Source organism: Scyliorhinus torazame, chromosome 12, assembly GCF_047496885.1.
Source record: "Scyliorhinus torazame isolate Kashiwa2021f chromosome 12, sScyTor2.1, whole genome shotgun sequence".
NCBI lineage: Eukaryota > Metazoa > Chordata > Chondrichthyes > Carcharhiniformes > Scyliorhinidae > Scyliorhinus > Scyliorhinus torazame.
The window spans coordinates 218,889,615-218,902,512 of NC_092718.1; the positions used below are offsets into that span (position 1 = coordinate 218,889,615).

Consider the following 12,898-nt stretch of genomic DNA (forward strand, 5'->3'; position numbering starts at 1 on the left):
GACCCTCTGACAGTGGAGCACTCCCTCCGCACTGACCCTCTGACAGTGCAGCCCTCCCTCCGTACTGACCCTCTGACAGTGCAGAATTCCCTCAGTACTGACCCTCTGACAGTGCAGCACTCCCTCAGTACTGACCCTCTGACAGTGCGGCACTCCCTCAGTACTGACCCTCTGACAGTGCGGCACTCCCTCAGTACTGACCCTCTGACAGTGCGGCACTCCCTCAGTACTGACCCTCTGACAGTGCGGCACTCCCTCAGTACTGACCCTCTGACAGTGCAGTGCTCCCTCAGTACCCACACAGATTGTTCACTGCACTGGGGGTGACAGGTGTGTTTTGTGTTGAAATCTCTGGTCTTGGTCTGTTTAATGATTATTTGATGGGGTGTGAGTGTCACTGGCTGGCCCAGCATTTATTGCCAATCCCTAATTGTCCTTGATAAGGTGACGGTGAGCCACCTTATTGAACCGCTGCAGTCTGGGTGGTGGAGGTACACCCACAGTGCTGTTAGGGAGGGAGTTCCACGTCCTTGATGCCTGATTTCCAAGGTCAGGAATGGGAGTGTCATCCAGTGATCCAGGCAGACACCTTACAGTGTCGGTGCTCAGTTTGCAGTTTCAGACAGTGAGAAGTTATTCTGGTTTCCAGAGAGGCCGGGGATTGGAGGCTGGTTTGCCCGGCACAATTCTCTGCTGCTCTGTGCCTTCCTGTCCTGCCCGCTGCTCCCACTCACCTGTCGTGGTGCTGACCATTCCCCCCACAGCCTGACCGCTCTCCATCAGCTCTGCCACCGAGTCCAGGACACGTGTTCGATGTTCCTCGATGTTCTTGACCTGAAGGCGGATATGATAGCATCAGAAACCGAATCGCATTGCCCCGTCTCTGCGATGGGTTTCGAGCACCATCCTAACCTGCAATGACCATATCCTGAGAACGAATCAACGAGAGGACCAACCTCCCTCGCACTGTCCAGCGACCACTGTCTACAGGGGCATCATGTCCAGAGGCGACTGGGCCTTTTTGTGATGCCATTCATGGTTCAACAGCTCTACTACACCACTCCCTATGTGCTTGAACCATCGACACTAGCATTATATATAACTTGCATTTGCATCACGCTTTCTACATGGTAAAACATCCCAAGGTGCTTCACAGGGGCCATTATCAATGTTTTCGGCCGAGCCACTTGGTGAGATAATAAGACAGGTGGGGAAGGCTTTAAGGAGCGTCTTAAAGGAGGACAGACAGAGGTTAAGCGGTTTAGGAGAGCTTAGGAGAGTCAGAGAATCAGTACCTCGGTATCCTCAGGAGAGGAACAAGCTCGCTGGAAAAAACACAGTCCCGGAGGAGTGACAGAGATGTCCTTTGAACTCACCTCTAACCACAGCTGACATTCCTCCTTCTCCGCAGGGTTGGTTTCCATGGTAGCAAAGTACTGCATCCCGTCCAGCAGACATGTCCAGGTAGTTTTCTGTTTGAGAGTGTCGTTGTACCAGGCAGGGTGGTGGAGGCACTGCAGGAGCTGGGCCTTGGAGGCACTGACAAAGACACAGCCCACAGTCTCAGCACCTCGTAACATCACCTAATCGCAGGGGGAGAGAGAGCGCAGTCAGCACGTGAGAGAGAGAGAGAGCGCAGTCAGCACGTGAGAGAGAGAGCGCAGTCAGCACGTGAGAGAGAGAGCGCAGTCAGCATGTGAGAGAGTGAGAGAGAGAGCGCAGTCAGCACGTGAGAGAGAGAGCGCAGTCAGCATGTGAGAGTGAGAGAGAGAGAGAGAGCGCAGTCAGCACGTGAGAGAGAGAGAGCGCAGTCAGCACGTGAGAGAGAGAGAGAGAGAGAGAGAGCGCAGTCAGCACGTGAGAGAGAGAGAGAGGGAGAGAGAGCGCAGTCAGCACGTGAGTGAGAGAGAGAGAGAGAGAGCGCAGTCAGCACGTGAGAGAGAGCGCAGTCAGCACGTGAGAGTGAGAGAGAGAGAGAGAGAGAGAGAGCGCAGTCAGCACGTGAGAGAGAGAGAGAGAGCGCAGTCAGCACGTGAGAGAGAGAGAGAGCGCAGTCAGCACGTGAGAGAGAGAGAGAGAGAGAGCGCAGTCAGCACGTGAGAGTGAGAGAGAGAGAGAGAGAGCGCAGTCAGCACGTGAGAGAGCGCAGTCAGCACGTGAGTGAGAGAGAGCGCAGTCAGCACGTGAGAGAGAGAGAGAGAGCGCAGTCAACACGTGAGAGAGAGAGAGAGAGAGAGTGCAGTCAGCACGTGAGAGAGAGAGAGAGAGAGCGCAGTCAGCACGTGAGAGAGAGAGAGAGAGAGAGAGAGAGAGAGAGCGCAGTCAACACGTGAGAGAGAGAGAGAGAGCGCAGTCAGCACGTGAGAGAGAGAGAGAGCGCAGTCAGCACGTGAGAGAGAGAGAGAGAGCAGTCAGCACGTGAGAGAGAGAGAGAGAGCGCAATCAGTATGAGAGAGAGAGCGCAGTCAGCACGTGAGAGAGAGAGAGAGAGCGCAGTCAGCACGTGAGAGAGAGAGAGAGAGAGCGCAGTCAGCACGTGAGAGAGAGAGAGAGAGCGCAATCAGTATGAGAGAGAGAGAGAGCGCAGTCAGCACGTGAGAGAGAGAGATAGAGCGCAATCAGTATGAGAGAGAGAGAGAGCGCAGTCAGCACGTGAGAGAGAGAGAGAGAGAGCGCAGTCAGCACATGAGAGAGAGAGCGCAGTCAGCACGTGAGAGAGTGAGAGAGAGAGAGAGCGCAGTCAGCACGTGAGAGAGAGAGCGCAGTCAGCACGTGAGAAAGAGAGAGCGCAGTCAGTATGTGAGAGAGAGAGAGAGAAAGAGAGAGAGAATGAGTGCGCAGTTCGAGGGCAGGCAGCGTGTAAGAGAGAGAGAGAGAGAGAGAGTACAGTCAGGGGGAATGCAGTATGAAAGTGATAGAGAGAGTGAGAGAGAGCACACAGTCAGGCAGTATGAAGGAGAGAGAGAGAGAAAGAAGAGAGAGAGAGAGTGCAGTCAGGGGGAATGCAGTATGAGAGTGATAAACAGAGTGAGAGAGAAAGAGAGAGTGAGCGCACAGTCATAGGGCAGGCAGCATGTGTGTGTGAGAGAGAGAGAGAGAGCGATAGAGAGCGCTGTCAGGGGGATTGCAGCATGACAGTGATAGAGAGAGAGCACACAGTCAGGCAGCATGAGGGAGAGAAGGAGAGACTGAGCTGAGTGGGAGGGAACAAAGGGAGAGGGATGGTGGAAGAGAAGAAAAGAGAGCAACGGAGTCGAGAGAGGAGTGGAAAGGGACGCACGGTGATTGGTCCTTTAAGGGCAACAGAGAGGGGAAAGAGGGAGAGGGAGGGAAAGAGGGAGAGGGAGGGGAAAGAGGGAGAGGGAGGGAAAGAGGGAGAGGGAGGGAAAGAGGGAGAGGGAGGGAAAGAGGGAGAGGGAGGGAAAGAGGGAGAGGGAGAGCAGGAGGGCAATGCATTACCTGGGAGTTGACGAGTTCAATCAGCCAGTTCCGGTTGATCACATCGTCTGTCTGACATGCTGCACTCCCGTACAACTGATCACACACACCGGAATCTTCCTCTGTGAAAACCACAAACCTGTCCGTCTCTTCAATCAGTTTCTGCAACATGGAGGCACCTGAAACAGGGGTGGAGGGGAAGCCACATGGGAAGCCTTTCAGAGTACCAAAGGACATTTATACAGCACCTATCACCACTGTGGAATGTCCCAAAGCGTCACAGCCAATGACATACCTCTGCAATGCGGTCACCATTATGGGAAGTTAGCAGCCAATTTGTGCACAGCAAGATCCCACAATGTGATAATGACCAGGTGATCTGCATCGTTTCATGATGTTAGTTGCGGTATAAATATTTACCAAGACACTGGAGAGAACAGTGGTCATGGGATCTTTCACATTCAACTGAGCGTGACGACAGCACCTCTGACACTACAGCACCCCCTCTGTACTGCTGTTGGAGCGTGAGGCCTGGCGTTTGGGCTCCTGTCTGTGGAGGGATTGGAAACCATGGCATTCTGGCTCCCTTTGAACCACAGATGATGCCATAGCTCGCTTGACCTGTCCTGCTGTCGCCCGCCTCATCCCACTCCCAGCAGTGTGCCTTGAGGCAGACAATATCAAAACGCACTCATACCCAGTTAACAAACCTTTACTCCTCACCCCTAGATGGGTCTGAAATCTGTGTACCTTGTCGAAATTATACCAGCCCACACAATCGATAGTGTGTGAGTCATCGGAGTTATCTCAGACCATCTCAGCTCTATTTAAGAAAAGGTTTCAAAGTGCCCTCACATTGAGCTTTGTGCATGAGCAGTGGGGGAGGCTCCTGCAGAGCGAGGGCACAGACAGAACGAGGGCACAGACAGAGCGAGGGCACAGACAGAGCGAGGGCACAGACTGAGCGAGGCCACAGACTGAGCGAGGCCACAGACTGAGCGAGGCCACAGACAGAGCGAGGGCACAGACAGAGCGAGGGCACAGACAGAGCGAGGCCACAGACAGAGCGAGGCCACAGACAGAGCGAGGCCACAGACTGAGCGAGGCCACAGACTGAGCGAGGCCACAGACTGAGCGAGGCCACAGACTGAGCGAGGCCACAGACTGAGCGAGGCCACAGACTGAGCGAGGCCACAGACTGAGCGAGGCCACAGACTGAGCGAGGCCACAGACTGAGCGAGGCCACAGACTGAGCGAGGCCACAGACTGAGCGAGGCCACAGACTGAGCGAGGCCACAGACTGAGCGAGGCCACAGACAGAGCGAGGGCACAGACAGAGCGAGGGCACAGACAGAGCGAGGGCACAGACAGAGCGAGGGCGCAGACAGAGCGAGGGCGCAGACAGAGCGAGGGCACAGACAGAGCGAGGGCACAGACAGAGCGAGGGCACAGACAGAGCGAGGGCACAGACAGAGCGAGGGCACAGACAGAGCGAGGCCACAGACAGAGCAAGCCAACAGACTGAGCGAGGCCACAGACTGAGCGGGGGCACAGACAGAGCGAGGGCACAGACAGAGCGAGGGCACAGACAGAGCGAGGGCACAGACAGGAGCGAGGCCACAGACTGAGTGAGTTTTAAACTTAGGAATTTGAAGCAGAGTGGGAATTCAGTGCAAGAAGAGATGCTCTTTGCTTTTTCTCCTTGCTTTGTAACTTGTAAATCTCCAGAGAACGTTCTTGCCCTGCTGAGGCGAGAAGAGACAGAGCTGATTGGTAAGTAGTGGATAAGTTCAGTTTGTCTTCACAACTTCCATCAACTCGAGTTGAAAATATGTTTTGTGGTTTATAAACTGCAAGGGCTCTAATTGGTAGTAACAAGGATGAGGAAAGGAGGGCGATAGACAATTGGATTTGGATTTAATATCAGGCATCTTCCAAAGGTTTATTTTAAAGGGGTAAGCCACGGCAGGAGAGCTCAAAGCGTTAGTTTGCTTTTCTTGCTCCAGGTGGAAGGCCAGTGCCCCGGGACCAGCAGGAAACGTCTCCAGCTGCAGCTCCCGGAAGCCCGGGTTTGGGAGAAAGCTGTAAAATTCTAACAGGACTGGACAGGGTGGATGCAGGAAGGATGTTCCTGATGGTGGTGGGGGGGTCCAGAACCAGCTGGCACAGTCTGAGGATAGGGGGTAGACCATTTAGGGCAGAGATGAGGAGAAATATCTTCACCCAGAGAGTGGTGAGCCTGGGAATTCGTTACCACAGAAAGTTATTGAGGCCAAAACATTGTATGCTTTCAGGAAGCAATTAGGTGTAGCATTAGGGCGAAGGGGGGTCAAAGGATATGGGGGGGAAAGTGGGATTCGGCTGTTGAGTTGGATGATTGGCCATGGTTGTATTGAATGGCGGAGCAGGCTCGAAGGGCCGAATGGCCTCCTCCTGCTCCTAGTTTCAGTCTCTATGGGTCACATTGGTCTGGGGATCTTCCTGCCGCGTCTGCTGCCATGGTTTCTGATTTGGCAGCAATAAAATGCAACATCAAAGCAACTTCAGACTGGCTGCAGTAATCTCCTCCCTGTTTCCCGGGGCTTTGCTGCTCCCGCTTTGTTTCTCCTACCTTCCAGCGATTTCCTCTCTGGCTTCCCGTCCTCCAGTTTGGGGACGGGGGTTACCAGCGGCGGCCGCTTGGGTTTCTTGGTCTGCAGGTCGGTGTCGACCTTTAACCCTTTCAGCGCCTCGGTTGACAGGTTGCGTTTCAGCACGGCCGCTTTCTTATACCCATCGTACAGGCCGAACGCTACGTTCCGGTTGGTCGGTGTCCATGATGCTCGGAGGTCGACCAGGCACAACCTGTGAGTGTGACTCCTCTCCTCCTTCACCGATACTTCCTGTCCAGAGCACAACACAAAATCAACAACTCTGGCAAAACCACCCAGAGCAAACGGTCAACCGTCGCTTGGGGAACAGTCGGTCCCTGCAGCCTCAGCCGTCGCTTGGGGAACAGTCGGTCCCTGCAGCCTCAGCCGTCGCTTGGGGAACAGTCGGTCCCTGCAGCCTCAGCCGTCGCTTGGGGAACAGTCGGTCCCTGCAGCCTCAGCCAGCACACAAAGATCGGGGAATACAATTGGGCGGAATCGTACCATGTTTTTCCAAGGTGCCAGGCGTCGACTGGAAACCGGCTCTCCAGTTGCACAGACCGGTTTTCACCCCAGATGCCGGGCATCACCGAGTTAAAAACGAGTGAGTGGGCGGGGTATGCGGTGTCAGTCTGGCGAGGCGGGGCCCGATGGAGCCGGCCGCAAGATTGGGGCACCACCTTATGGCGCGCCCTGTACAGCGCACAAACTGAATGCCCCCCCCCCCCCCACATGTAAATGTAAAGCACCCCCGTCTCGTCACAAGCATCCTTCAGGGGGCCCCCTCCCCCGGGAGCTATGCTTACATTGGCGACCCCGGGCGGACCCTCTCCAGTTTCTCATTTATCACAACCTGTTCTCAACAGGCTTGCATATTCAGCAAGGGGGGGGGGGGATCATGTGGCGGTGGGGAGGGGGGAAGGCGGAAGCTGGATAATTAGAGTAAGATGCGCACAAAACCATTAAAATGAGGTTCTTGCCCCTGGTGGGCGTGAACATCACCGGCGAGGGGCTTGGAAAATAGTCAAACACGATCCCTCTTGAGTGACTCGCGCGTTTTTCCAGCTGCGTGGACCACCCCGCGGGCCGTGCAGTCTCAAACCCCCCCCCCCGAAGAATCAATTCCCCCACTGCCGAGACGCCACAGGATTTAACACAGGCCGGGAATGAGAAGACGTACCCCCTTCACTGCAGCCCCCAGGATCACTCCTCTCCACCCCCCCCCCCACCCCCGAGGATCACTCCTCTCCACCCCCCCCCCCACCCCCGAGGATCACTCCTCTCCACCCCCCCACCCCCGAGGATCACTCCTCTCCACCCCACCCCCCCCCCGAGGATCACTCCTCTCCACCCCCCACCCCCCCACCCCCGAGGATCACTCCTTTCCATCCCCCCCACCCCGGAGGGTCACTCCTTTCCACCCCCCCCACCCCCGAGGATTACTCCTTTCCACCCCCCCCCACCCCCCGAGGATCCCTCCTCGCCACTCCCCCCCCCCACTCCCGAGGATCACTCCTCTCCACCCCCCCACCCCCGAGGATCACTCTTCTCCACCCCCCCCACCCCAAGGGTCACTCCTCTCCACTCCCCCCCCCCCACCCCCGAGGATCACTCCTCTCCACCCCCCCACCCCAAGGATGACTCCTCTCCACCCCCCCCACCCCAAGGATCACTCCTCTCCACACCCCCCACACCCCCGAGGATCACTCCTCTCCACCCCACCCCACCCCCGAGGATCACTCCTCTCCACCCCCCCCACCCCCGAGGATCCCTCCTCTCCACTCACCCCCCCCCACCCCCGAGGATCACTCCTCTCCACCCCCCCACCCCCGAGGATCACTCTTCTCCACCCCCCCCCCACCCCAAGGATGACTCCTCTCCACTCCCCCCCCCACCCCCGAGGATCACTCTTCTCCACCCCCCCCCACCCCAAGGATCACTCTTCTCCACCCCCCCCCACCCCAAGGATCACTCCTCTCCACCCCCCCCCCCACCCCAAGGATCACTCCTCTCCACTCCCCCCCCCCCACCCCCGAGGATCACTCCTCTCCACCCCCACCCCCACAGGATCACTCCTCTCTCCCCCCTCCTCCCCCCGGAGGATCACTCCTCTTCCCCCCCTCCCCCCGGAGGATCACTCCTTTCCCCCCCCCTCCAGGATCACTCCTCTTCCACCCCCCCCTCCCCCAGAGGATGACTCCCCTCCACCTCCCCCCCTCCCCTCCACACAGAGGATCACTCCTCTCTGCACCCCCCCCCCCACACTCAGGGATCCGCACCCTTGCCCACAGGGTTACCTCCTCCACTCTGTCGCTCTGCCGCTGGTAGCTCAGTGACTGCAGGCTGAGGAGATGGGTCTTGGTGACCTGAGAGTTCAGCCTCTGCTCCGCGCTCTCCTCCAACGCTGATGTCATCAGGTAGACTGTCACCAAACTCAGATCACTGCGCATCTCGGTGACGTTCCACTCGGAGATGGGTCGGCGCAACACCGTGTCCCCTAACAAAACAAGCCACACTCTCAGCAAAACTGCCAGACTACACAGCTCCTTCAAAACCAGATTGCAAAGGACCATCCCAGAAACGAGAGCTTATAATTATCAGGAAAGATAGAGCAGGCCAGGGCACCTTCCTCGAGAAAAGAGGTTGCCTAAAGGGTGAACTAGAACCATAGAGTCCCTACAGTGCAGACGGAGGCCATTCAGCCCATTGAGTCTGCACTGACCCTCTGAAAGAGCCCCCTACCCAGGCCCACTCCCCCGCCCTATTCCTGTAATCCCATCCAATCAGCACATCTTTGGACTGTGGGAGGAAACCGGAGCCCCCGGAGGAAACCCACGCAGACACGGGGAGAACGTGCAGACTCCGCACAGACAGTCACCCGAGGTCGGAATCAATCCCGGGTCCCTGGCTCCGCGAGGCAGCAGTGCTAACCACTGTGCGGCCCCTGATAAAGATCTTGGGGTTTGATATTGTGGATGTAGAGAAAACGTTTCCATTTGTGGAGGGGAAACATTGGGAATTCCGGAAAAACACATCTTTCCGGAGGGGTGGGGGGAATGTGGAGCTCGTTCCTGGAGGATGGTTGAGGTGAATAGTATTTAAGGAGAAGCTGGATAAACACACGAGAGAGAGAGAGGGTTGAAGGGTTTGGTGATAGGGTGAGGTGAAGTGGGGTGGGAGGAGGCTCGTGTGCAGCACAGCCAGCAACATGGGCACACTCGGATGAATGATCGGACTCCGGGCTGTGGGGAAGATATTGGGTAAAAAGGGAACTACGGGATGAGACATAATTGTGGCAATCCCGGCTTCACCGACTAACCCAATGAAACAGAGTCGAGAGCATTTATTGATCAATCTCTCCACTTGGATTTTTCCAAACATTTCGAGAATTTGATAATATCGAACACATGTGGACACTTACAGGGTCACGGATGTCACGGACAGCGACTGTGTTCAATGATCAGGCAGAACCCAAAACCCAAACATCAGATGCTGGAGGGATATTAGTCAGGAGGACATCAGAGCTGAGCCCAGACCTGAACTCACTCAACCTTCACCTTGACAGGGATCGGAAATGGTCAATATCCAGGTCGACTGGATACATGGACTTAGGGACTTGGAGAGACAGGGTCAGTTGAAGCTTCCACGGAATTAGCCTTTTAAACAGAAAATGTGTTCATCGGATGTTGGGGTCACTGGCGAGACCAGCATTCATTGCCCATCCCTAATTGCCCCTTGAGAAGGTGGTGGGTGAGCCGCCTTCTTGAACCGCTGCAGTCCGTGTGGTGCAGGTACACCCACTGTGCTGTTAGGGAGGGAGTTCCAGGACTTTGACTCGGCGACAGTGAAGGAACGGAGATATATTTCCAAGTCAGGGTGGTGAGTGGCTTGGAGGGGAACTTGCAGATAGTGTTCCTTGTCCCTCTGGGTGGTAGAGGTCATAGGTTTGCAAGGTGCTGTTGAAGGAGCCCCGGTGCGTTGCTGCAGCGCATCTTGTCGATGGCACACACCGCTGCCCCTGGACGCCGATGGTGGAGGGAGTAACTGTTAAAGGTGCAGGATGGGGTGCTGATCTGCCCATTCCTGGCTGCTGTCGAGCTTCTTGAGTGTCGATGGAGCTGCACTCATCCAGGCAAGTGGAGCATTTCCCATCACACATGTACCTCGTAGATGGTGGACAGGCGTCAGGGAGTCAGGAAGTGAGTTACTTGATGAATCTAACTCAACAAAGGCATTGTGTCAGCACAGCTCACCATGAAGATGCAGAAGATTCCAGCCTGACGACAGTCCTGAGCACCTAACCTGGGATCAGGCTGCTGGGCAGCTGCAGACAGAGTGCTTCAGTGCTGGAGGCTTTGAATAGGACATTAAAGAGAGTTCAGGTGGCTGTTAAAGATCACGTTAAAGTCCAACAGGTTTATTTGGAATCACTAGCTTTCGGAGCGCGAGGAGCTCCTTCATCGGGTGAATGAAGAAGTGGCGATCACTTCAACAGTCAAGGGGCATTCAGCCCTTTATTCAGCTACACCCATGTGTGCGGTACTTGCCTATCAGTTTCTGCTCGGCGATTCTGCGTTGTCGCGCGTCCTGAAGGCCGCCTTGGAAAACGCTTACCCGAAGATTAGAATGCACTTGACTGCTGAAGTGTTCCCCACCTCTTCATTCACCCGAGGAAGGAGCAGTGCTCCGAAAACTAGTGATTCGAAACAAACCTGTCGGACTTTAACCTGGTGCTGTAAGACTTCTTACTGTGCCCACCCCAGTCCAACGCCGGCACCTCCAGATCATGTTAAAGATCACACAGCCTATTCAAAGAATATGGAGTGTGCAGCAAGGACAACAGGTAATCTTCATGCCCCAGCCCACATCATTCAAAAAAATAAAAAAGATTATGTGCTAATGCCTGTGGAAGATTGCTGCTTGAGGATTGCCTTTGGTATTGGCCACAGTGGCTACACTTGAAAAGCTGCCCGGCATTGTGAAAGTTGTTTCAGAAGCGTAAATCTTTCTCACCCTGCGGAATGGATCTTTGGGTTCCTCTGGTAAACATATGGCCTTGGCTGCACTGCACCTCAATCCCACGCTGCTGTGCAAACGATGCCCAGTAATGTACCTGGTGGGAGGAAGAAATGGATCAGGGAACATCCGGAGAAGCTCGGTTCGGGACGACAATTGAAGAGGAAATGGAAGGGCCGAGCCGGGACGCTGGAGCGGAGAGAGAGGAAGTTCGATTACCTGAATATGAGGGAAAGTCGGATTGAAGGACACCTGCTTATAATGTTGGCTCAGCTTTTTCTTGCTCGGTTTCAGGTTTTGGAAGAGTTTCCCGCGACAGATGGGTCTGGAGACGGTCGTCCAGGTGGCCCAAAAGTTCTGCATCCAGCGCAAGGTGCTGCTGTACAGCAAGATCCGAGGCTCTGGCGTCTCTGAGAGAGAAACGGGCCAGATTATTCAGCAGCACAACACACACTCCAAAACCTCAATCTAGCAGCAGCAATGACCCGGTGGAGCTCTGCACACCCATTACTTACTATGTTCGGGAAACAAAATCCTCAAGAACTTTGTACCTGTCACATTGAGTGCAATGTAAAAGTACGTAGTCCCAGCCTGCATAATGATGCAGTGCAATGTAAATGTACGCAGTCCCAGCCTGCGTAACCATGCAGTGCAATGTAAAAGTACGTAGTCCCAGCCTGCATAATGATGCAGTGCAATGTAAATGTACACAGACCCAGCCCACGTAACCATGCAGTGCAATGTAATTGTATGCAGTTCCAGCCTGCGTAAAATACACCACAGTATAAAGTCACACAGTCCCAGCCTGCATAATCATGCAGCCCAAGTAAATGCACACAGCCCCAGCCTGCGCAACCACACAGCGCAATGAAAATACAGACAGGCAGCCCCAGTCTGCATAACCACGCAGCACAACAGAAATGAACTCAGTCCCAGCCTATGTGAATATACATTTTGTAAATGCATGTAGAACCAGCCTGCGTAATTATGCAGGACAATGGAAATGGATGCAATTCCAGCCTGCATAAACATGCAGCACAGTGTAAACACATGCAGTCCCAGCCTGTGTAATCATGTAGTACAATGCCAAGTGCAGTCACTCACCTCTGCCTGACCGATTCAGATCCATGGTTATTGACAAATTAACATTCTCCGATCGAAAGAGTTTATAGGAGTCGTGTTTCTCTGTATCCGGCAAGGTTTCCAGGTTGTCTGGGGAACACAGGGTGACAATGTGGTGGTCATATGGGTTGCCACCACAGATCCACTGGAGGCCAATGATGATACACAGGTCAGGCAGGTGGAGAAAGCAGCAATCATCATATCTGGGTAGGAAATAGGAGGCCAGCAGAATCACTGATACCTGACAATTTCACCCTCAGCCCCTCCCCACCACCTGCTGCCAAGGACAATTACCTTCAGCTTAACCTCCTTCCCATGCGCACCCCAAGACCTGTCATAGTATTTACAGTGCAGAAGGAGGCCATTCGGCCCATCGGATCAGCAATGGCCCTTGGAAAGAGCACCCCTTTTAAGCCCACACCTCCACCCTATCCCCACGCACCCACCTGTCCCAGTAACCCCAACTAACCTTTTTTGGACACTAAGGGCAATTTAGCATGGCCAATCCACCTAACCTGCACATCTTTGGACTGTGGGAGGAAACCGGAGCACCCGGAGGAAACCCACGCAGGCACGGGGAGAACGTGCAGACTCCGCACAGACAGTGACCCAGCGGGGAATCGAACCTGGGACCCTGGTGCTGTGAAGCAACTGTGCTAACCACTGTGCTACTGTACTGCCATACATTAGAG

At 55.0% G+C, this 12,898-nt stretch overlaps 1 protein-coding gene across 3 annotated transcripts in view; it reads right to left on the bottom strand.

Annotated features, from left to right (window-relative positions):
• Positions 1 to 12,898, bottom strand: part of LOC140386997 (bridge-like lipid transfer protein family member 2) — a 193,835-nt gene that overhangs the window by 80,470 nt on the left and 100,467 nt on the right. For all 3 annotated transcript variants that reach the window (XM_072469961.1, XM_072469962.1, XM_072469963.1), the window contains 8 exons: positions 12,189 to 12,409; positions 11,304 to 11,494; positions 11,082 to 11,181; positions 8,366 to 8,565; positions 6,050 to 6,320; positions 3,460 to 3,617; positions 1,377 to 1,583; positions 735 to 834 (listed from right to left, as the gene is read on the bottom strand). In XM_072469961.1, coding sequence (XP_072326062.1) covers positions 735 to 834; positions 1,377 to 1,583; positions 3,460 to 3,617; positions 6,050 to 6,320; positions 8,366 to 8,565; positions 11,082 to 11,181; positions 11,304 to 11,494; positions 12,189 to 12,409 — 1,448 coding nt within the window. The remainder of the gene's footprint in view (positions 1 to 734; positions 835 to 1,376; positions 1,584 to 3,459; positions 3,618 to 6,049; positions 6,321 to 8,365; positions 8,566 to 11,081; positions 11,182 to 11,303; positions 11,495 to 12,188; positions 12,410 to 12,898) is intronic.